The 24517-nt window shown below is 38.4% G+C and overlaps 1 protein-coding gene across 5 annotated transcripts; it reads right to left on the bottom strand.

The window, feature by feature from the left end:
* Positions 1–1992: 1992 nt before the first annotated feature.
* On the bottom strand, positions 1993–20978 carry atp6v0a1a (ATPase H+ transporting V0 subunit a1a). Of its 5 annotated transcripts, none has more exons than XM_044180360.1 (22): positions 20820–20978; positions 19396–19557; positions 18559–18637; positions 18216–18313; positions 18001–18129; positions 14936–15018; positions 13279–13405; positions 13048–13130; positions 12863–12956; positions 11151–11363; positions 9527–9677; positions 9081–9220; positions 8729–8895; positions 8534–8624; positions 8033–8151; positions 7710–7926; positions 7488–7595; positions 7210–7317; positions 6489–6533; positions 5809–5926; positions 5437–5608; positions 1993–3183 (listed from the first exon to the last, which is right to left on the bottom strand). In XM_044180360.1, exons 2-22 carry the CDS (start codon positions 19510–19512, stop codon positions 3090–3092), a joined length of 2553 nt encoding a protein of 850 aa, XP_044036295.1. In that variant the 5' UTR covers positions 19513–19557; positions 20820–20978; the 3' UTR covers positions 1993–3089. The 5 variants fall into 5 exon arrangements, 4 of the variants coding, with proteins under 4 accessions (XP_044036295.1, XP_044036297.1, XP_044036296.1 ...); XM_044180362.1 differs by having other exon boundaries at positions 6489–6506; XM_044180361.1 differs by having other exon boundaries at positions 20781–20909.
* Positions 20979–24517: the final 3539 nt, after the last annotated feature.

The following is a 24517-nucleotide window of genomic DNA, read 5'->3' as shown; positions in this document are numbered from 1 at the left end:
ATGACACGCTGGGAAATATCAAATTAAATGAGCTTGTCCAAAAAAATTGTAAGATAAATAAAGAGCTCTATTATTACTTTGGGCTGTTGTGGCTAATAGTAGCCACCCCCCTCGAAAAAATACGCAGGCTAGAGAACATGATGTTCCTCATCCCAGAGTGGCTGAAGGTTTTTACAGTGAGGCCTCCCAAGGTGCCAGTAGGATGAGACACTGTTTTACACCTAATGTTGGCTGTGACACCTCTAAAGTACTGTACTTTTCTACATTTTCTGCTACTTTATACTTATACTCTACTACATTTCAGAGGCAAATATTGTACTTTTACTCCACTACATTTATTTGATTACTTAAGTCACTTTGTAGATTCAGGTTATTCATTCAAAATTATTCAAATGTAATATTATAGGTAAAGATAAGAATAATTGATCCCTGGGGAAATTCACAGCTACCCTGCAGAATATAAAGTAATAAAAATTAGGTCCACCTTTACCAGCTTCAACATTAAAGTGATGTACACATTAATAATATACATTATTCTGAAATGGGCCATTCTGTATAATGACAATGTTTACTTAGTCTGAAGTATATTTTGATGCCAATACGTCTGTACTTTTGCTTAAGTAAAATTTAATGGATGTCTTTTACTTGAAACAGAGTATTTCTACACTGTGGTATTGCTACTTTTAAGTACAAGATCTGAGTACTTCTTCCACCACTACTGAACTGTGAAAACATAATATTGTGTACAGCTCAATGCTTTCTGCTGCTTTTGACAAGACTGAGAAAGTCAAGCAAACTCTTTCAAAATGGGTGGAGACACAAGTTGATACTTTTGTTTGGACTCATTATAACATAATTGCCTGTAGACGGCAAGACTGAGCGAACCCAGTCGATTACACAATGATAAGAGACATGTTAAAAAAATATCCAATATGTACATTTATTTACAATGCAGTAAGTGCCCTTATGGGTAATTTCCTTTTAGTTTGCCAGATAAATGGCCAGTATGCTATTTCAGGCACAAAGTTCAGCAGCAGAGCAGGTATTCCAAATAATTCATAGACAACTGTAGGTGCTTTTATGACAACTTCTAACATACAGGGGACAAGAAACACAACACTCATGTCTCATGGACCGCTGCAACTGCACAGCCTATTCAACAGCACCACCAAGAGGAGTGATAACACACTCAAACCCTACTCTGCTGGACTTTGTTTGTGAGGTGTTTGTTTAACTGTTTTTTTAATTATTTATTTGGGGTCATTTTTTATTTTGTTTGTGGCAGATCAGTGATGAAAAGTAATTGATTGCATTTACTCAAGTACTGTACTTAAGTATACTATTGAGGTACTTGTTACCTCTACTCCACTATACTATATTTCAGAGGGAAATATTGTACTTGTTACTCCACTACATTTATTTAACACCTGAAGTTACTAGTTATTTTTACAGATTAAGATTTTACATGCAGTACAAAACATATGAAAATATGATGCATCATTCAGTGCACAAAAACTGCTTATCGAATCATTTCAGTCCTTGAATACTTAGTTTATCTTCTTTTTTTTTTTTTAAATGCAGTAAAGTTATGTTATGCTACAATTATGTAGCAATCTGCTTTATTCTTTTTGGACATTATTTCAAGCTACAGACAAATATTTATAGCATTTTTAAACAAGAGTTGATTTAAATTTCAATCAAAAAACATCTTTTATAGTATATATAATATATAGATAGGAAAACACAGTCAAAGAAGCCATTTTCTGTGTAAAGAGTTCTTCGTTTACTTTTGATATTGTAAGTACATTTTGTTGATAATACTTCTGTACTTATACCTAAATAAGATTGTTTCAACTAAATCCTGCATTCAGAGTACTTTTATAGTGTGGTATTACTACTTTTACTTAAGTAAAGGCTTTGAATACTTCTTTCACCACTGCTGCAGATTAAGCAAAAAAAAAGTACATAAGAGAAAACAAAACCACAACTTTATCCAGCTCTTTCCACTTTATTGACAGATGCACACTTTATGTGGGTGGTAAATGATTTCTGAGGAATTAATTCTATTTGAACATGTCAGCTGTATGCCGTTCTTACTCCCTTCTAAGTGTGACAATAATATTTTAAACTTTTAACATACAATTGCAGTCAGCATAAGGAACAAAAATCAGCAGGAATGACACTGTTGAATCATTATAGCTTGTTGGACTGTTACAGAGCATCCACCTATTGATTACCCTTCATTCTCTCTGTGTACTCTAGATCGATGGAGAAGAGATCACTAAACACAAAGGGCATTTATGGCAATGTTAGAGCACAACCGAAGGTTAAACAGGCAGTTCATCTAAATCTTAAAAGCACCGACTGACATCCTGGTGTAAGTTCAATTGTATTCCCTTTGGACCTTTATTGCTCTGTGTGTGAGGTCAGTATGCAGTGTAATAGAGGCATCTGCATGTGCAAAGTGGGTGTGTGTGTTTTTGAAATCAAACCGATGATATGCTCTGTGCACATGATGTTGATTGCTGCTGAAGAACAATGCCAATACAGAGAGAAAGGGACAACCTGATAGAACAATGTGGAGAAGACAGACAGGAAAGTAGGAAACACTTCTGTTACTTTACTCTTTACTCATCTATCAACATAATCAGTCAAGACATGCACATCACAGACCTCATTTATGATTGGTAGTGCAACACTGTGACAGAAAAAAAATGCAGGTTTTACAAAAGCAAAGATTTGCATAAATAATATTAAACTAAAAAAAAACAAAAAAAAAACAGGTAAAACAAAATGACTTCACTAAGACAAGACACATAACAGATAATGCTATTTTTCTCAGGATTGAATGAATCAATGAGTGAATAGTAATTCCTGAGTAGATGTTGCAGATTTAGATACTGATTCTAAAAAGTGATGAGAAGTTTAAAACAAATGGCAGTCTGACAGATAATCTTGTGGAGTGTCACTCATGTAGATGATGTAACACCCGGGATGTCGGAAACTGCATCACACAAACATCACTATTCAACACCACACAGATTCTCAAGAGATAAGGGACATTAATAGAAGAAGAGGAGAAGGAGTTGTCAGTCCTCAAACCTCCCATCCAGGATGCTTTCGAAGGTGAAGGGGAGGAACTTGAAGCCCTGGCCTGTATAAAACTTGTTTTGGAACTCCACCCTGTAAAGAAAATAAAGAGCCAATCAAAACCCGGTCCTGGGCCAGACACCTAAGCCTCTTCCCTTCTGGAAAATGATCAGGCTCTATTTTTAAAAGGTGAATGCTAAGTGACGGCTGCATGACCTTTTAACTGAGGAGTCACGAATACCTGCCATTCCATAGTCTGCGTGGTGTAGGAAAGTAGAAGTGGAGGGAGATAGTGGTTTTAAAAATATTACTATACCCTGCACTTTGTGGTGCTCTTTGCCCATCAGTGTTAAAAATAAATCCCAAAAGGATATAAAGATATTTAGAAGATATCTAGAAGTCTTATCTGTCTTATCATCCCCAAAATTCACAGGCCATATTTGTTTTTCCCTTAGATATACTTGTATTCTTTTGAAATTACAAAAAAAAAACAAAAAAAAAACATGATCTTAGTACTTTTTAGCTAACAGATGCTGTCATTTCTCTGCATATACTGTAAGACAGTATATTAGTGTTTAATGGTTAAGGTCTCCAGGGTATCTCATCAACTTCAAGAACGTCTCTAGAGACAAACGAGCACCAGTTGGAAAGGCCAGCTAAGTTTTTGCACCTCTACTTTGGCAAACAGACTTTAAATGTGACATTCAATAGTCACATGATGCCCTGATGCAATCGCTACAAATCAAATATTATGATTGGCGTTTTATATTAGCTTCCCTGCATACAAAACTGCACCTGGTTATCCCAGAAGGCCATTTAGTGAAAGCTGAGTCACCCAGCATTCCTGTGTAAAGGATAATTAAAGGAGAGTGACTGCAAGGCAGGCATGCTCTGTAAATGTGCCAGTGGATTATAAAACCAGGATGACATTCAGAAAATCGAGACAAAGACATTGATGAGGGGCCAACAAAGGCTCATCCCGGTCATAGCAAGGAGTTGTAGACTGTTCTGCACACCACACACACACACGCAGCAAAACTGGAAAGCACAACAGACTAAAACCAGGCATGTTCCAGGCCACAGGCCAGGAAAGAGAGCTGGTGATGGGAAACCACAATTTGTTAACTTCTAATTGGCACACACCCTTGTTGACTGGCAGACACACCCTGGCACTCTAAATGCTTTGTTACATAATTTGTTGTGAATTTTCAACTTTGTAACAATCTAAAGTAACAGTATAACCTGTTGTATGGATCATCTGAATCTGGTATTTTGTTAAAGGCAGAATGAGTAGATTTGTCAGTTGCAGTTTGTAAACACACGATTCAAAGTTGGCCCCTCCTCCCCGGCTCAACAAGCGAGAGAGTGAGCGCCGGTGGTCGAGCAAGCTAGAGAGTGAATGAATAGAGGGAGCGGCGTTAGCAAGAACAAAGCAGTGAATCAGATAAATAAAATGTTATTTTCTGATTGTTTTACGGCGGTTACATTCTAAAGCACAAATAAACACGGCAGGAAGGAGCTAAGTTGCCGGATTCTATGTGAATGTAGCCAAAGCCACGCTTCATCCTTACTGTGTTTGTGTGTAGCACTGTCAAACAGACACAATGACCTGCAGCTCTTTATACATCCATGACACAGACACAGAGCAGAGGAGAGAGACGGAGACAGCGATGTAACCTGCTCGCCACGTCCTCACGCCCTGCCCAAAGGTTGACGCCCAGAAACATCCCGAACACAGCAAAATAATAAAAGAAAATAGGAAAATACAGACAGAGGGCAGGGTCTCTGCAGATACAGACATCACCACACCTTTCTAGTGGGTCATAAGTGATGATTGAGAGGGATTATTTTTATATGGGTCTATACATTTGTTTTTTTAGGAAAATCCTACTCATTATACCTTTAAGTGATGCTCAGCTATACTACAGTGTAGTAGGTCTTTTACTAAATACAGTCACACTGTTTGATGTCATGATAGTTAATATAATAATTATTATATAATTATTATGTTATATAATTCTGTGTTCAATTTACCCATGATTGACTTTTTTATGCAAAGAAGCTGGTCCTGGTTCCTTAAGTTGTAAGAAAGGGTTATGTGCACCCAGGGACGATCTTCCGAGAAACAGTAAAGTAAAAACTAGCCTGCAGATGGAGCTATAGGTCTGTGGTTTACAGTGCTTGCAGTCATTTGGCATTAGTAAAATCATGAGCACAATTAAAAACTGAACATATGCTTCACAGATGAAACTTGAGATCAAAGTTTATATTGAGGAGAGAGGAAAAAAAGGAAGTGCATGAAATACAAACAAAAACAAATGCAACACACACAATTACTCAACTTACCAGTGCAATCGCAGTGCATGCAAGAAGGCCGACAGGCCTTCCATAATGAGAAGAATGGCAACTGTGAGAACAGCAAAGAAGTAAAAGACTATGACCAGAAGGAAGAAGCCTCCGAAGCTTCTGGTAGAAAGGCCAATGTGCATCACCATGGACCACAGTACCTCTGACAACTCTGTGCATGGGACAAAGAAAGCACACAGATTTAAGTGCTGTGATGAACTTGAGTCGCATGCATTCCATTTGAGTGTAGATATCCATTTCTCTTCATAAAAAAAAAAAAAAAAAAAAAAAAAAAAAAGGTGTGGGTGTGTGTATAGTACTGTGTTAATTTATAGTTAAATTTGATGATAAGGGAGGAAAAGTGTGACTTACGTGCATGAGCCAGACTAAGGGCCCAAAGCCTCAGATAGGAAGCAGTGTTGGAGATACAGCCCAGGCAGTACTCTATGGTGTGGATCGCCTGATGGACTGCCACATCTGCAAAGTTAAACTGTGGGACAGAGATACAACATCAAAACGTAACTGCACGTCAGCATGAATCTCTAGAAAACAACATCTCTACGACAGGTCCTGAGGTCCACATAGGAGGAGTCTGGTTCATTGTGTGTGCATGATCATTCAGGTAATTGATAGGAAAGCCATTTGCTACTGTAGATCAGCAAAGTCCCCCAAATTAGAAGAGGCATCGTTGTCTTAGGACCCTGTGAACCCAAAGAATCAGCTGCCCTGCTGATGCCTTATGCACGTCACCGTGACTATAAGGAAGCACTGGCCTACTGGCACCCACTGTGACTCCTTGAACACACAGCGACTAACACTTACACACACACACACACACACACTTACACACACACTTACACACACACTTACACACACACTTACACACACACTTACACACAAAGACAAAGACAAAGCTAAGCGCAGAAGGCAATGGTTGACAGCATACATAGACAACAAAGCGAGGGGCAGAAAGAAACAAAATTGCTAGACATGCACTTTGACAGGAAGGGATAGGTTGCAGAGTGGAGGTGCAGCATGAGCTCCTGTCCTACCTCTTCCTCCTCGCAGGCCTTGACAGCAGGTGACAAAAGGCAGCGCTTGGTTATTGACAACACACACACACACACACAGATTGACAGACAGACAGACATCAGTAAATAGAAAAAGTAACAGAGAAATCAGTTACTCACTTAAAAAAGGAAAAAGGGTGAACCCAGCATTACAGGATGACACATGAGCAGTCAGGGCATTTTATAATTAAATTAGGGTAATATAGTAGTTGATTTTTATTTTTTTTTTTAAGAGGTCCACAACAAATCCCAATTCAGTACAACCATTGCCTGGTAGTGTTAAAGCTATTCAGGATATACAACAATTTTCACAAGAAGTTAAATCAGCCTGGATATTCTTTATATTTACAAGCAACTGCACACACAACAGAACTACTCCATAAAGTAAACAAAGTAAATTACATTTCTTAATTTAATCTCTCAATAGCATTTACTATAATCTAAGGGTGGCAGTGTGGAGCTTGTTAAACCGTTTTGCCAAACTGGACCTTATTTCATAATTGATGTTTTTCATTGCCACAGTGGAAGTGGAAACATGAGGTGTTTCTGTTTCCAACTGTGACTGAATTATTCAACGATGTGAGTAGATCCTATAACCTGTGTTCCCCCCACCTCCCTCACCAAACTGCTGGCCTGCCCTTACTCCAGCTTTGTGAGCAAGAGGGAGAAAATGTCGTTACTGACGAGGGCATGTCTCTTTTACCTCAGGCTCCTCCTCAGAGTGCTGTGAGAGCTGGTCATGCTGGATGATTTCAGCCTCATCCTCAGTGGGCCCGTTGGCCACCCTGATTCCTCCAAAGTTCTCTGTACCCTGGCATAGAAGATGGGTAAAATAACAAAATTTAAAAAAAAAAAAAAAAAAAAAAAAAAAAAAAAAAAAAAAAAAAAAAAAAAAGGTATAAATAATCACTTATTGTGTTTATAATTGAGGTACAATGGGTTATTTCAAGTGATTCCACTTGCAGGTCTGCTTCATCTTACCAGGTTTTTCCGCCACAAATGCTGTCTCCGCAGAACTAGAGTTTTCACTATTAACATACAGGGAACACAAGCCAAGGCGATTACCACCAAGAGTGATTGTAGACCCATCTACATATTCAGGGGAGAAGAGAGAAAGACAAACATTAAAGAAGTACAACTAGCTTGCTGTGGTTCATTTAAGGACAAAAGGATGAATGTAGGTAAATAACAAGTGTATCTAACCTGTCCTCTGTAGAGAGGTTTGTTACTGGGGTCATTGTAGTTGAAGAGAAACATGTTAATAAAGGCAATGAGGAGACTCGGAGCATCCCTGGAGGTGCGTGCATCGTATGCGAGCCACTTATAGAAGATCAGAATGGCTAGGTAGCCAAATAGACTGGACATGAAGACAATCTCTGGGATGAATCCCAAGTAGATATTCAGTGGCTTCTTGAAATACCTACAGAGAACAATCAATCACTTCGTAACAATGGCAATTATGCACAAATTCAAAGACAAAGAAATACAACAAGAAATGAAAGTATAAATGGGGATGGATATCTCACAGGTGGTTGAAGAGACTGAGAGAAACTCCGAACAGCATGTGGATGACTCCCAGGACAACAGACATCTTCATCTTGAACGAGTTCAGGAATGTCAGCTTGTTGGTGGCAATGTTCCATATCTGAGAGACAAAATGGTAAAAGATGGTATGTGTGTTAACTGAGCGATACTGACAAAGTCAAATATCACAATATATTTAATATTATTCTTTGTTAATTAATGTTCACTCTCTTTTCATTGAGAGTGGGCTTCATCTTTAAACGAATTACAATAAATCTAGTTATATAAGCAAGTTTATGTTAGCACTACCATTAATTGTTAGATTTCAGTAACGAGCCATTATTAATGATTTATTTTTAACTGATATATAATCATTTGACAAGACATGGCTTGAAAGCATGTAATGAGTAACAACTACGCTAGTTTGTACTTAGCAGAAAAAAAAAAGACAATAGAGATTAAGCAGAATAAAGAGAATACAGATTAAAAAGAAAAATATTTACCGGATCAATGCCAATGGGATACGGCCCATTGAACACTCCATCTATTGTTGGGTCCAACTGCAAAACTTTATTGCCTTCCAGTGTTTCAGTCCTGAACAGGATGAGAACACCAATCAATTTTGTAACTTGAATTACTGTACACCTACAGTGGTCACTGGGTTAAAGCGCCAGTCAATGATTACCAATGACACTTACGTCCAGTTGCCTCCTACTCGAGCGTTGAACATAGGCCTGACACTCCAGCCAGAGCCAAACACATTGAGGGACTTGGAGAAGCAGTCATTGTAAATGATCCCAGTGTAGATTGAGAAGATTCCCATTAGCAGGATGATGTAGCGCCCTGCAAACACCATGCTGAACATCTGCCACAAAACAATCAGTGAGAGGTAAGTTGAAATCAAATGGGTTTCTCAAACAAGAAAAGCTGCATCTCTGCAATTATGAACATAAATCCACAGAAGCACCAAGCCCTGTACAGCTCTGGGGCTGGTGTATCACCATTAAGGATGGTGTAGGGCTGATGAAATGGCCATGATGGGATCCATACCTCATTATCATTCTTCTGGGCCATCAGCCTGCTCTCTCTCAACACAAGGTACAAGGCAGCACAGGTCATGAGCACCCCGTGGCCCAGGTCACCAAACATAACCGCAAAGAGGAAGGGGAAGGTGATGATGGTGTATGGCGCTGGAGACAAGGAGGTAAGGAGGCAGGCATCACATAAGGGGAGGGTGGTGTGGCAGGTGAAACAAGATATGAGTGAAACATGTCACGATACACAGCATGTCCCAACAAGATGATAATAGGTGATGAGACAGAGTAGGCAGCAAGCCTTTCAGTGTAGTTCAATACTACAGGCAGCTGGGTAAACAGACTTTTTTAAACAAAAAGTTCAACTGCCTTATTATAGAGGATGACAATGATGGCCTAGGTAGTGACAGGCAGAGGTCCAACTTTTAGGGATGTACAGAGAAAGATGTGACACATGCTTACCTGGATTAATCTCACGGTAGCTGCCAATTCCATAAGCATCCACAATGTTTTGGAAGCCTGAGGTAAACTTGTTTGTCTTGTTACAGGTAGGTGGGGTCTGCTTGGTCTGCATTCTATTGAGGATGGAAGGCACAGTGGAGTCGCTCTTCTCCTAAAAAGCAGAACACAATGTCATGCAACACAAGATTATGATACACATTTGTTTTCTTTCACAGACCTGCACTACTAGAACATTTCAGAAATGGATTAGAAATCTCAGGCAAACAGGCCATACAAGAGTTTGGAAACTATGCAATCCTACATATATTATCCTAGAGAAATATAAAAATACTACTAATCTTTCCAAGAATGAGATCATGTGCTGAGAATGTTGAAAGCTAACTGTACACGAATGAGAGGTATCCTGCTGTTTTCTCAATTTGTATGATTGAGGGTTCCATAGCCCATCACGGCTCTGATCTGACACCTTCTTTAATATTAGATTTTAATTAATATTTAATTTTTAAATTTTAATTATGAAATGTATTTATCTTAGCTGAGTTCACACAGCCTGCCAGGACAACTTTGTAGGAAGGTGGAAGTAGAGGTATAGATAAGATCCTGATACAGTACACCATGGCCTCATGTTTCAAGACAAGGCTGCAGAATAAAGACAGAATAAAAGCTGAGAGATAAATTGAGTGTAGAGACAGTGCCATGCCTTACAGGGCCAAGTCTGTGTTGCTACACCAAGTGTACAACTAAATATCCAGTTAAGAGTACTCCACCAACCTTGTCGGAGTTACGAAGGACATTGCTTCATATCAGACTTCATACAGCTCCCTCTGGAGCAACAAAAGGCTTTATAACACTTTTTTTTTGTTTTTTACATTTTCAGTAGCACTGTACCAAGACCTGTAAACAGACTTTGATGTATAAAAATCAGTGTTCCCCTTCAAGATTAAGAGTGAACTCAGAAGTACAAATAAATTACACATTTTTATCAAAAACTTCTACCTACAGTTTAATTGATTAGCGCCACAAAAAGCTGATTCCCCCAACTATGACCACCATTTTAACCTGAGCACAATGTGTCACGCGTGACTACCAAAAATGTAACCTGGCAGAGAAAATGACTTGGTTTGCAACCAAAATGAATGCAGCATTTGGCTTTGATCACTGCAGTGTGAGCGGCTGGCTTGCTTAACTTCACTTCTCAATTGTTTTACACAGCCACATTCACTTCCTCCCTGTCCACCACCTACAGCTGTCTGCAACTGGTCACCCTGATCGTAATTTGTTGCAGCCAACATAATTTTGGTTTATTTAAAAACATTTATACAAAGCTCCTCCAGTTAGCAATGATGCAGTTAAATAAACATACCTTAATTCAAAGTACATATACAGATATTTGGGTACACACAAAAGCTGGAGTACACTGCCGACTGAGCATCCTGTTTGCACTGACTTGTTGGTTTCAAACTGGTTCTGCTACATTCAACATATGACCAGTTAAACTTGAACCAGAGTCTACTTTCTAAGACTGAAATGGGTGCCTTGTGTGACTGTGTCTATAAAACATGAACTAAACCTAAATGGTGGTTATTTTCCTTAAACATGAACTGCCTGGTGCTCAGTTACTCACCGTCCCCCTGCGCAGGGCAAACTGGATGGAGTCCAGGTCAGAGACAGGACACCACACCTCAGCGATCAGACACTTCTGAGTGACATCAATGTTGCAGAGGTTGAGGGTGTGGTAGATGGCCTTCATCTTCCTCACCTTGATGAACCACACTCTGACTGTCTTGGCTGCAGCCTGCAGAACCCTCTGCCTGTGATCCTCAGTCTGGTTCAGCACCTTTGGGGGTATAATGTCCACTACAATCAGAAAAGACTATCATAACAAGAAAACTAAAAATAGCAGCAACAAATCATACATTCCTTGATATTCATAGAAAGGCTTTGCATTTACTGGTGTGATTAGTGAGCAGTAAGTCATATGTTAAAGAGCAACGGGCTGTCTAATCCATTAGGTTTTCCCGAAAGAAATAAGATATTCCCAGGTATGCTTCTGTATGACTCACTTTTAAAGCCGAGTCCCATGATCAGCAAATAGCAGGATATTTAAGCTCTGTGCTGTCTGCCTACAGTCTCGCCTGCTGTAGAGCGGCTCAATGGCCCACACATAGCTGATAGCTGTCCAAATAGCTTGGAATTCTTCCTCAACCATGCCATTCTGTCATTCAGCTCTCATGCCCACGTAGCAACAAGCATAACACTGCATCCACATGCACCATGATCCAAATTCCCTGGTATACAAAGCCGTGAGAGGATATTGATTGATTTGTTAAACAGGACGTGTGCCAAATATCAAGAATCTGTCTTGTGCAAGCTGCTTCTGTGGCTGACTGAGTGAAGTAACATGTGAGAGACTTCTAAAAGACTGTAGCCCAGGCTGCAGCGAGTACAACAAATGTGATCTCTGTGATATGAGTCTGTGTGACATGATGTCAAACACCCATATCGGTGGATGTATTGTCATATGACCAAGAGACAAGAGGGTTCTCATTTGCAAAGCTAAAGGAAGTAGGGATTCCCTGGGGCTCTACCTTGCACTAGATAACAAATCACTGGGGAGGAATTCAACACTGCAGGCACAATAACAACAGTGTAGTTTCTATGGAAAGATCCTGCATGCTGGAGGACATTTCTCTGGCGCCAAAACTAGACAGTTGATGAGCAACCAATAACTGAGGCATTATTCCCCAAACTAACAGAGCAGGGTGGCAAAATTGGGGTGTTAACAAGAGAGGATTGCAGGTCAAATGAGAGCCAGGCAGTTACTGGTTTCACCAGCATAAGCATTGTAATGAAAACATTCTGTGTCATGGAGGATGTGATGACACACTGTCTGTCAAACGGGTGACTGAGATAAGTCCTCCTGATGTTTTACACAACTAAAGAGCAGTTATGATTGCCAACCACCTTCTCTAACATCCTTTAAGTATTCATCTGACTCTCTTTCTATCTATGATTTATATCATTGGCTTGTGAAGCATACCGCTCTGGTTTTTATGAGCGGCCATTTGTGCAACTTAAATCAAATTAATTTATTGCTTATAAAATATCTGGCTTATCTAGGCAGGAAGCTGAGAATGAACTGTAAAGAGCAGATGCATTACTGTCTTTTAACTGTCTTCATGCCTTAAGAAATTTCCTCTACCAACACTTTCCAGTAGATTTCTGAAAAATCTTTGATGACCACGCAGAAATAAAAAAAGAAAACTAACCAGTCCAGTTTTTGTGGAAGTCAGTGACTCAACATTGTGTGGGTGTTTTCCCTGCCAGTGTATTTACCATTTGCAGGTCCTCAATGCGTGCATTCACCCCTGCTAGCATTTCTTTCCTCTCTTGGGGTGTTTCTGGACACGGATACAAAGTCGCTCTGAACCTGAAGACGGATGAATAAGCACATATAAAAAGGTTCTGTTGGCCAAGAACACTTAACACTAAAATTCTACAAATGTTGGCCAGTCACTTACCCCTCACAGATCTTTTTCACTCTGTTCTTAAGCTGGTCTCCCTGGAAGAAGATGATGAATACAGACTTATGGACCTGGTCGCCCTGTGGAAACATCATACAGTTAGGACTTTGTAAGAGAACAGTCAAACAGGCACTACATCTGACCAACTTCACTAGTTCTCTAATCAACTTATTGTAAGATTTAGTTATTTATTATTATTTTTTTTTAAATCTGTTAAACAGTACTGACCGTAGCCGGGTCCTCCAACGGATCTTCAATGTCTGCCTGCCTTAGGAACACATTTCCTCTACAAACTCTCCACAGCATCCTCTCAAATGTGGGAATACGTTCCCTGCCAATGACTCCAGCCACAAATCTATAAACAGATGGAAAGATTCTGTCAATGTTGTTGTTGGTTATCTGGGCTGGCATGGATCAAACAAAAAAAATACCCTTAAAAAACTTTAACTAAGAAGTCAAAAAAATCCTAACAAAAATGATCATCTTGGCTCACAAATAAATAAATAAATAAATAAATAAATAAATAAAGGGCCTGATCCTTCTGCAGGTTCACCTACGGAAACCTTGTTACGACTTTTACTTCCTCAAGATAGTCAAGTTTAACTAGAAGCTAAAAGTAACTTTCAGAAAACGTATGATTCTCAACTGCAATAGCTCCAATTTCATAGTCTCAACAATGTAATAATTATTGCACTTCTACAATTTATATACACTACCACTCAAAAGTTTGGAGTCACCTGCCACAAAAGCTTGATTGGTACAGTCAGATGGCTGAGAGGAATATTTTTGAATGATCTTTCATGCTTTTAGGTTGTAAAAAGTCCTCTTTACAAATAGATGATATTTTGTATGAAGGGTTTGCAAAAAAAGTTATGTTTTGTACATGGAGAACAAAATGCGGTACAATGGTTCAACCAGAGTGACAACTGAAAGGGCAGAAAGAGACAAAGATACCTCTGAGCAACAGTTAAATAAGAATATAAGAAAGTAGCAGTCATTGGTAAAAGAAATTGGAAGCTTAGCATTGAAATCTGTGCAGATTTAAATAGGAACAGGTTCCTGTTTCAGTGTCAAGTGAACAATAATGCTTATAACAAGATGGAATTAACAGGTGTGTTGCTTCAGCAAAGTTATTCTTAAAACTTCAATATAGAAATAGTAGGTCAGTCTAGGGTTGGGGCACAATTGGAATTGGATCACGGAATAGCAGCTGAACATACCATGGACTGATCACAGTTTAAATCTATTCAATCTAACCACTGAGTAGACTGCAGAGGGCCCAAAGAAAAATGGGTTCCCAATACATTCAGAAACCAATTGCACAGTTGTGGTTAAAAAATTATCTAGGGTCACTTACGCTTTTTAATTATTCTAAAACTCTTTCAAATGTAAATAATACATTTGTTGTATAATTATACTGTTTTTATCTATGTTAAAAATAGCCATTATGGAAGGAAAGAAGAAAAACATTAACAGGTGACCCCAAACTTTTGAGCAGTACTGTACATAGATAATTTTTCATGTTTTAAAGCATGGGTTATGTTTGAACAGCTGTAATAGGCCTTATGTAAATGCTAAGCAGCTGTGTATTGTCTTTGTCTGTCTATTCAGGTCTCTTCTTTGTCTGGAAAAGCTGATCATGATGATAACATTGACTGAAATGTCTACACCAATAGGAATTACATTTGTGAATGTGGATAATGAACAGATTTCCGCTTTAGGTGACCTCTGTTGCCTGACTAAGCTGGCCAGCCTGAGCTGGTCTGTGGGTGGTGTTTGGCTGACACTCTGGTTTCAGACACAGATGGCAGAAGTGCAAAGAATGGAAATCTCCAAGAAAAGCTGAATCCTTTTGAATTAGCAAAGACCACAAAAACAGACTCACCCCAGTCTGAGGGCAGCCCCTCGGGTAGTCTCATTAAGATCCAGGGGGGCGGATGACTCCTCCAGTAAACTGGGATCCTCCATCTGTATGAGAGTCAGTTAACAAATCATTAGCTACAATGTCACATAATCATTACTGGAACTGCATTACTATATATACATACTTCTCAGACATTTTATTTACATGAATGTTGAGATTTGGACAGGAGAAAGATACAAGAGCTAGTTAATGGCTGAACAGCTACGTGTTTGGCTACATGATTCACCTCAATTAAAGCTCATAACAACTCGTAAAAGACGACTTAACATTGTAAGTCAACCCAGTTGTGCTTGTGAAGGCAATGAAGTGGAATTCATGTTGGGTAAAAGTGGGCAGATAGATAACCTTTATTTAATCAGGTGAAAGCCAATTGAGTGCAAAGCTCTCATTCACAATGGTGCCCTGCAAATACATAATCAAAATAAGTTATACAAAAAGTGTATCAACATTTTTATACAAAAAATAAAAATTCAACACAAACACAAGACAAATTACTTACAAAATAAAAAACACAAGAGAAAGACAGTAAAGCAAGTACATTACACAGGGACATCAGAATCAGAAATACTTTGATCCCCGAGAGGAAACTCTTTCGTTACAGCTGCTCACTATCACGTCAATGCACACAGGAATAGAAGTACTAATAGAATAAAAATAGAAATAATAATAACTCAAGTTTTATAAGAAAAGGGAAAGCTAAAAGTTGGAATAAGTAAGCCGACGAGACGGCGCAACGGCAACAGGTAGCATGCACGTTGGCACATGAGCATATCAACATAGCAGACACATTAAGAAAAAACAGGAGCATTCATTATATAAAACATCGTTCAACAGACACTTAAACGTTCTAAACGTTTATCTAACTTTATCTAAGGGAGTCCTGAAGCTTATTCCATCTATAAAAAAGGAGCATAAAAGGTGAATCCCAATTACGTATTCACAAATGGGATATCTAGGGTAATGAATATGAATGAGTACGTACCCCATATTACTAATTCTTAAAAGTGATGATGAATGAAACTGTAGCTTATTTAGGAAGGCGTTGTAAATAAAATAAAATAAAAAGACAGTGACTCTTCGAGTGGTAAGTGATGGCCATCCATATGTAATAAATCTAAGAACTGTGAAACACAGCATCAATGGGCTTGAGGGTATTAGCAGCAACATACATGTAAATTACATCTGCATAGTCAAGCACTAATAAAAATGTTGCCTGTACAAGCTGCAACCTACTGCTAAAAGAGAGGCACTGCTTATTTCTAAAAAAAAAAGAAACCTAATTTAAATTTAAGCTTTTTAGTCAGATCCTTAACATGAGTTTTAAAAGATATTTTCTCATCTAACCAGATATCCAGGTATTTATAACATGGGACTCTTACTATCAGTACAATAACTGGGGCTCAAATTAAAAGGATTTTTCAATTGGGATCTGTAGAAGAGCATGTAATTTGTCTTATCTGGATTTAGTAAATGCTTAAGTTTAATTAGGGCCTTTTGAATAGCCAAAAAAAAAAAAAATCTGATTTTAAATTAGACAAAGCTTTGTCAATAGAGGGCGCTGATGAGTAAAATATTGTGTTGTCAGCATAATAATTAATAGAGCTGTTATTAACCAATGAGCCCAGGTCATTTATTTTCAGTGTGAACAGGATAGGACCTAGTATTGAGCCCTGTGGTACCCCTTTTGTAACTTCAAGAAAACCAGATTGATGACCATCCGCAACTATTGCCTGAGTTCTGCCAGTAAGATAACTTTGTCTATGTCCACACTGATGGGAGTTTAAAACGCGATGCTCAGACAGAAAGTGATGCATTTGAATACTGATGAGCTTTTCTAAGATTTTGGCTAAACATGACAGTTTGGAGATTGGGCGGTAGTTATTTGGATCGCCGGTGTCACCGCCTTTATGCAGTGGCAGTACATTAGCTGCTTTCCACACTTTAGGAATATTTCTGGATGCAAGAGTTAAATTAAAAATATGTGTTAAAAGATAAGCTATAATAATAATAATAATAATAATAGGTGCAGCCAACAGTACGAGTCTTGCATTCAAAAGGTCTGCTCCCATAGCTTTGTTTGGTTCAGTTGAGGCCAAGGCATCATATCCCTCCTTAACAGTGAGCTGCCCAAGGGAAAATCTTTCCCCAGAAGGGTTATCGCTATTACAACTGCACCCATCCTCGACTGAAGCAATTGTAGATACAGTTGGGTGTTCAACCAGGTGACCAGAAGAAATAAAATGACTGTTAAAAATATCACAGATTTCACTTTTTCTGAGACAAGGACAGAATCTAGAGAGAGATGCCTGGGCAACGAGACAGCATGACCATGATTTAGTGCCTTAATTGTTTTCCAAAATTTAGCTGGATTACTTCTACAATCAGACAGGGTATCTACAAAATAACATGACATGCATTTTTAATTGCCCTGATACATTTGTTTCTCAACTGTCTAAAGATCTGCCAATCCGTAGAGGACTTTGAACCTTGTGCAGGCAAGGCTTTGCTCCGGAAAATGAATAGTGTACACAGAATTAAATCTGCGCAAGGTATTATACAACAGTGGAATTACAGGATATTAATTAACGTGAATAGCTGGTGTAAATGGGACAAGGCCATGTGAGCAACTATAAACGATCACGAGTGAAACACCTTTTGCCAAATCAAGCAGCAAAAAGTGCTTCTCTGTGTGTGTGTGTGTGTGTGTGTGTGTGTGTGTGTGAGTGAGAGAGAGATGACTGCAGACAGCTTATCAGCAGAATCTGTATTACACAAGGCAAACCAGAAATGGCTGAGTTTAGACTAACTTGCCACAGTGAGTTAAAGTTTTGGTTTTACAATAACCTATCAATACATACAAAATAGGTCATTTGCTTCTCATGCTGTATTTAGTGGTTTTAGATGTTGCAACAATGGCGATAAACTGTTATAAAAGTCACACTTTTTTTTCAGGCCACCACAATGTTAGAAAAATTAAAGACCTCAGCACATTGTTTTGCAAGGCCTACGTGCACAATTAAGCTGACCTCATCAAAAAACTGTTGTGTGCGACGCAGGATGTGCTTGAGCTCAGTCAGTTCCAGGAAGTTCTTCTTTAGGGCTTCTTGGTTGGTGTTTATTTCCTTCAGCTCATTCTCAAGCTTCTCAAATGTGGCCTGTGAGGAGACATACAGAGGGGTCAGCAGAGGGACGCAATAGATAATAAAGATTACTGTTTATCTTTAAGAGAGAGAGCAGTCACCTCCAGGTCAATCATGTCCTTTGGGAAGGGGACTTCAGGGTTCTCTCCTGTGTCAACTATTGGGATATTGGCCTTCTTTATTTCTTTCTCCACAAATCCTGCAAGATAAAAGTAACAAGGTAAAAAGGAGGGGTACAGGTGTAGTCATTTTACACTGGATAAGGAACCACCCCTCTTTAAAAGCACAGTGAGTACTAAGCTTAGGGCTCCACCTCTTGTAGGGCCATTTAAAGGGTGGAAATTAAATTAAAAAAAAAAAAAAAAAAAAGTGTTGTGTTTCAGGAGTGGCAGCAATGTTAACTTCCACCCATTGCTCCTGTAAAGGCAGAGGCAGCTCACTTACTCAGTTTGCGATCCATCTCCTCACATCGTCGTACTTCATTGACAAACTTTCGCTGGAACACATTCACATCAGGATTTAGCTGCAAAAATGTTTTTAAAATAACATAAGTGAGGGTCAAGCATCGGAACAGACTCATGTTTACAAAGACGTGACTTCAAAAAATTTTTTAAAAAAAGATTACAAAAATTGTGCATCAGTAACATTTGTAATATCAAATGGGTTCCAGACAGTACACACACATCAGCAACCTAAACTGCTCCGATATCAATAATTTAATGGCGATGCCCAAACTCTGCATAGCTATCCACTGACTACCCTTAACCTACCCTTAGATAGATAGATAGATAGATAGATAGATAGATAGATAGATAGATAGATAGATAGATAGTATTTTTTAAAAGTCTATATTCTCATTTTCTATATTATCATTTAAAAATATTATGTATTCTTTTAAACTGGTGGAGTATGTCAGAGTATATTTGATCAGATGATTAAGATTTCACTGTTGATGCACAGACCTACTCTGTTATAGCCCATCCTTTATTCTAGCACAAAGCTTCCCTCAGGGCTTGTCAGGAATGGGGCTTTCTCATGTGTGGAATGAGGGGTCGGCTCTGAGCACATGATGAACACAATGCCGAAGGCATGCACTTTCACAACAATATCACTGATGTGGTTGTTTTTCAATCACCACGACAGAGGACACTGATAATTTAAGCGTGTTTTGTCCCCCCAAACAGGTACCAGTTTTTGGTAGAAAATGGCAAACCAAAGCAGAATCTGTAGATAACAAAGCAATCACGATTCAGGATGACAACAGGATAACAGTGGACTTACATCACGAAACTGCACCATCCCGATCTCTCCCAGTTCACTGACACAACAGTAGGCAGCTTCTGACTGGAGGAAGAGCTGAGCCAGCGTCATCTCTTCACTTCTGAAGAGTTCCCCCATGTTGCTGAAGGAAGTGAGTGCTCAGCACCCTTAAAACTCTAGAGACTGAACATTGATATTGTCCATTAGTGACACTCAAATATTAGCAAACTTGATTTTCAGTTTAAGTGAAAACGTATTGTATGCTGTATATCAGAGACAACCTCTTGCAAAAATATGAAAAGATCTGAGAAGTTCTACATTCAAACACTTTTCTCTACATGGCACACTAGTGTCAAGATCACTAATGAGGGAGGTCTCCATCAGTTGTGTGTTAGTTTAGCACAAGGGTGAGAAGCTGGCACATGACAAAAAGAGAAAAGAAAAAAATATGTGAGCTTGCTCCCATGCTGATCTCATGATCAGTGCAGGAATGTAGTTACGCTTAAAAGAGTTTTCTCTGTATCATCTCAATATAGGGGTCTTTGAAGTAAAATTTCTCTTGTGGATGCAAAGCACTGGTTAATAAATGTCAGTGGAATGTTTCTGTAATGTTTGTCATGTAATACTAAAAAGGTAAAAGATTTTCTCTGAATATTTTGCAGCATAACCTTCAACTGCAAAACGACCACACAGGGCTTATCTGTGGATTACAGGGAAGCATGTGACCTGCAGCTCTAGTAAGCCTCGATACTCCCACTGTCAACTCAAAGCGCACATTATCTGACTTAACACAGCAAAACAGTTTTGCATAACACCATGAAACTTGACAAAACTACACAGTTTAAACATTTCGTATTTAGCTCATCGTTTAATACGTCAGACAGCTATTGTAATTAGCTTAGCGACCTTCCAGACTACAGCAGCTTCTTCACCTGTCAAAGCTGATGTCAAATAGCTAATGGTTACTAAGAAACCAAATTCATGTCAATCGATCCACCAAAACTATTAACATCGCATAATGCAATAACGTAGCAAAGGCAGACATTCATAACGTTAGCTAGTTAGCTCGCGTTAACGTTATTTAACGTTAGCAAAATATTATTTGTTGACTGGTGCTAGTCAGATTAGCCAGCGTTAGTTAGCTAGAGTGTAACTTTAATATTACGAACAAGAAAACGTAGCGTAACAACTTGTCAACAACTTTAACAAGATTAATATTAACTTTGTCTGACATCAGGTTGTTAGTTAACTAACTTAGACATCAGTTAACCCTGCTCAGTTTGCAATTTAAAGAGGGTGTGAGGCTAACACGATAGCTAACGCTAATTTAGCGCACCTGTTGTTCAATATTTGACTTAGCCTACAATAACGCTGGCGTAGCTGCAGTCATTTATTGTCTCAATTACCTTATAATCAAGCAATAGATTTCAGCTCAGTGCCCTTACTGTTTAGGTGGAGATTCCTTCTTGGTTTCCTCTTCGCTGTTTGTTGTGGACTGGTCTGTGGTTGGTTTGAAGCGGACAGCTGCTCTTCTTCCTCTTCTTCTTCTTCTGCTGCTGCTGAGGTTTTACGGCAGTAGGCATCCTCAACGCTGCATTACTGCCACCTTCTGGATATTTTCCTCAATGTCCTTTTTTTAAAGTCGTGTAATTAGTCCAGTAGCTCTCATAAAATAAATAAAATAAAACCAAAAAGTCATTGTCTGCCCTCCACACCGTCTCCACACTCTAATATACTTTTTACACCGGCCTGTTTTCCATAATTGTGTGATCATCACTTGTCTCTCTTCTGTATATTTTTCTCATGTGACTAGAATATGCTCCACTGTCTCTTTTTCATGACACTGATCACAGTGACCTGTTAGATGTTTTCCCATAATGAAAAGTGTACTGTTAAGGTTGCTGTGTCAGAATCTCAGTCTGCTTATTGTTACTTGTTCTTTCCTGTTAGTTCCCCTACTTCTTACTATATCTACTATCTTGGATTGAGTGTAATCCATGTAGGTGTCCGTGTATCTGTGTAATCCGTGTAGATGTCATCCATTTGTTGCGTAATCTTTTGCAAATTTGTCTGCTTTTTCGTTTCCAGGGATACCTGAATGTGCTGGGACCCACTTGAATGTGATATTTTCCCTTGACTTACTATTCTTGAATTGGTGTAGAGGACTTCATAAAGCAGATCCTGATGATTACTGGCTGTATCTGTCGTAATGCTTGTGAGTGCTGACACAGAGTCACTACATATGAATATTTTGGTTGAATAACAACGTCAGCATCATATACATTCAAATAATCTGATGTTCTTGTCCTGTAACACTTCTGTTTAGTTTTTAAGTATTTAAAATAAATGATGTGTTCTATTTCTCACTGCTACTTTACATTTATCATCCCACCACCCCTGTTCTGTGGTCAGTGATGTAGAAATATTTATCTTGCATAATACTGGATGATGGTCACTAACTGTGGTTCCTTCTTGGTACTCCTTCCAATCACATATTGGTGCAGTATTATTGGAAACCAGCCTATGGTCAAGCACAGATTCCTTTCCGGTACAAACATCTTTCCTTGCTTTATTTCCATCATTTAAGCAAACTAAATTCTTTTCATTGAACAAATCTTCTATTACCTGACCATTATTATCTGTTTTCTCACACTCCCATAATGTGTTATGCATGTTAAACTCCCCACACCATACAACCTTTAATCCAATTTATTTTTATTTCTAATTTATTTATGTCATGGTTTTGGGTTTTTGTCCTGTTATTTCCTGTTTTACCTTGTAATATTCTCCCTCCCTCTTTTGTCTGGTAGTTCTGCTTCCTGTCTTTGATAGCTTTATTTTTATTGTTTTCACCTGTGTCAGTTGGTTTCGCTTGTGTCTCGTTGTCTCCCCTACCTGAGTGTATTAAGTCTGTGTGTTTTCTTTTTTTTTCAGTGTCAGATCATCATTGTACCATGTACCTGCATTTGTCCCCACCAGTCCTGTGTGGTTTTACCTTTGTTGGGCTCCTGTTATTTTTTTGTGTTGGTCTTTTTTTGGATTACTTACCTGGACTTCTCAGCCGCTGTAAGTTGTGTTGTCGTTTAAGTGAGTAATAAACTCATCTTTTGTTCTTCAACCTGCCTGCCTAGAGTCCTGTTTTTGGGTCCTCTTTTGAACTGAACGTGACAATTTTAAACTTTTACATGGGTTGTCATAATTAACGACTGCTAGGTTTTTCCTCTCACCCCACACTTCAACATACTCCTGTTTACTCTCTACACCTATAGCACTCTGTAGTTGTGCTCTCTTTGTCCCTGATCAGAAGTTAAAATAGGCAACCCAAAACTAGAATAAAATGACATCTTATAACATAAATATGCACAATAGTACAGTGCACATTCATCACACAGTATACCATATGTTAGCATAATCCAAATTAAATAAGAAAAGAGGTTTGGCAGGGCAATTTTATACATACTGCACATTTAATTGCAGTTAAACTCAGTAAAATACATACATTAACAAGTAACGTGCTAAAAAATACAATACATAAAAAGCAAGACAATGCAGCAACAAATAAAAATATGACTAGATGGCTGCTATTTGAAAGTACATAATTAAAGATACTCTGGTATAATCATGAGTATACACTGCCTTCTCGTGGTGACCCTATGTAACTTCACTGTTTATTGTACGTTTTATTTTGAATGTTTTAACCAGCAATAATACTATACTATTGTGTCTGCCTTGACGCTTCTGGAGTGCAATTGTAATTGTTGATTTTCACCACTAGAGGGCAAGATAACAGTTATGTTTGAAATAAAACGTAGCTAGCTAGTTTTACATTTTTATTACGAGTATTTCTGGACTAATGTTACTTTTACTTTCAGAAAGTTATCTTTCACTGCCATTGGACAAAGTCGCTAGCAAGTTAGTTCAGCGCGGCACAAAGGTAGTATTTATTGCAGGACTGTTTTGAAATGCATTACATCGTCCAGGGCTCCATTATGCATGATAACAATATGTCTACATTACAAATACAGCTAAGCTACTACAAACATGACTATATAAGACTTTGAGATCACAATAAGTATAAATGTCTTTGTTGTTTCCATTGAACAATGTGGAGTTGTAGACTGAAGATGATTTCATGATAATTTGTTAGTTTCCGATTGCTTAAATTTAGTCACTGTAGTTTGAAGGTATTCACCGGAACTCATAGTGTGCTGTTATGTCTGCATTCACGCAATTTTTCCATATTTACTGTTAGCTTGTAGTTACCCCTTCTTGGCCACAGGAGGGCAGCAAACACTCTTGATTCTAAATTCACTCAGGTCAACCGTCAAATCAATCTAGCGTCTCACACAATGCTAATATCGGTATAGTCATTATTAATATAAATTTGTATAGCTCATTATTAGTTTTATTATTACGAATAACACAAGTTTTGTCAGTTTTGTGTTAACTGTATTAATAAAGAGCTGTTTTAACAGTTTTCTAGAGTTGAGACCAGTCAACCTGCTAAAAAAGCAAGCAAATTCCCTTTTACACATAAAGCAGCTCTCCTGTAAAATTGCTTTCAAACTAATCTTCTCCCCCGACAAATCTGTTTTGTGGAGCAATCACCATGTCTCATGTAAGACCATATTTTTCAAGCATTTGCATGACCGTGTACATCTTAGTACGTGATTTCATACTGTTTTTCAGTCTGTTTCTGATTGAATCCATCAGGTCATTTAGCTAGGCTAGCTAATTCATCCAAATCGGCTTAAGTCTTAATCAATTCCTACGTTCCAGATTGCTAATCACCTAGGCTAAATCTGTCTCTAATAAAGCTTTGTTTTCATATGGACTTTGAGTATTCCCTTGATTGTGGCTTGGTGGAAGAGATCTAATAGTCAGTGTCTGAATCTGAATCTGAGTCTGAAATTTTTTTCATCACTGACAGTGTAATGAACATTAGCTAGCTAGCATTGAGGTTAGCCAGCGTTGACAATATTAAAAGATATAGTCTTCAGAAGTCAACAAAATATGACAGAGTAGAGTAGTTTGTTTTTGATTGCTTCAATTTCTTAACTGTATTTTGAAAGTACGCGTTAGTATGCTAGCATCTCGGCATTGACGCTGGTTTGACGAATTAAATGTAGTATTGCACGTCCTA

This window comes from Siniperca chuatsi, linkage group LG21 (genome assembly GCF_020085105.1).
Source record: "Siniperca chuatsi isolate FFG_IHB_CAS linkage group LG21, ASM2008510v1, whole genome shotgun sequence".
NCBI lineage: Eukaryota > Metazoa > Chordata > Actinopteri > Centrarchiformes > Sinipercidae > Siniperca > Siniperca chuatsi.
The sequence above is the reverse complement of the archived record's forward strand: the minus strand, read 5'-3'. Positions and strand labels throughout refer to the sequence as shown.

Excerpts from the sequence above, each read along its gene's own strand:
- atp6v0a1a (XM_044180360.1), bottom strand. The coding sequence starts at position 19,512 with ATGGGGGAACTCTTCAGAAGTGAAGAGATGACGCTGGCTCAGCTCTTC. Across the intron at positions 18,638-19,395 it reads GGATGGTGCAGTTTCGTGAT|CTAAATCCTGATGTGAATGT; the intron begins GTAAGTCCACTG and ends ACATTTTTGCAG. Across the intron at positions 13,131-13,278 it reads CGTTGGAGGACCCGGCTACG|GGCGACCAGGTCCATAAGTC; the intron begins GTCAGTACTGTT and ends ATGTTTCCACAG.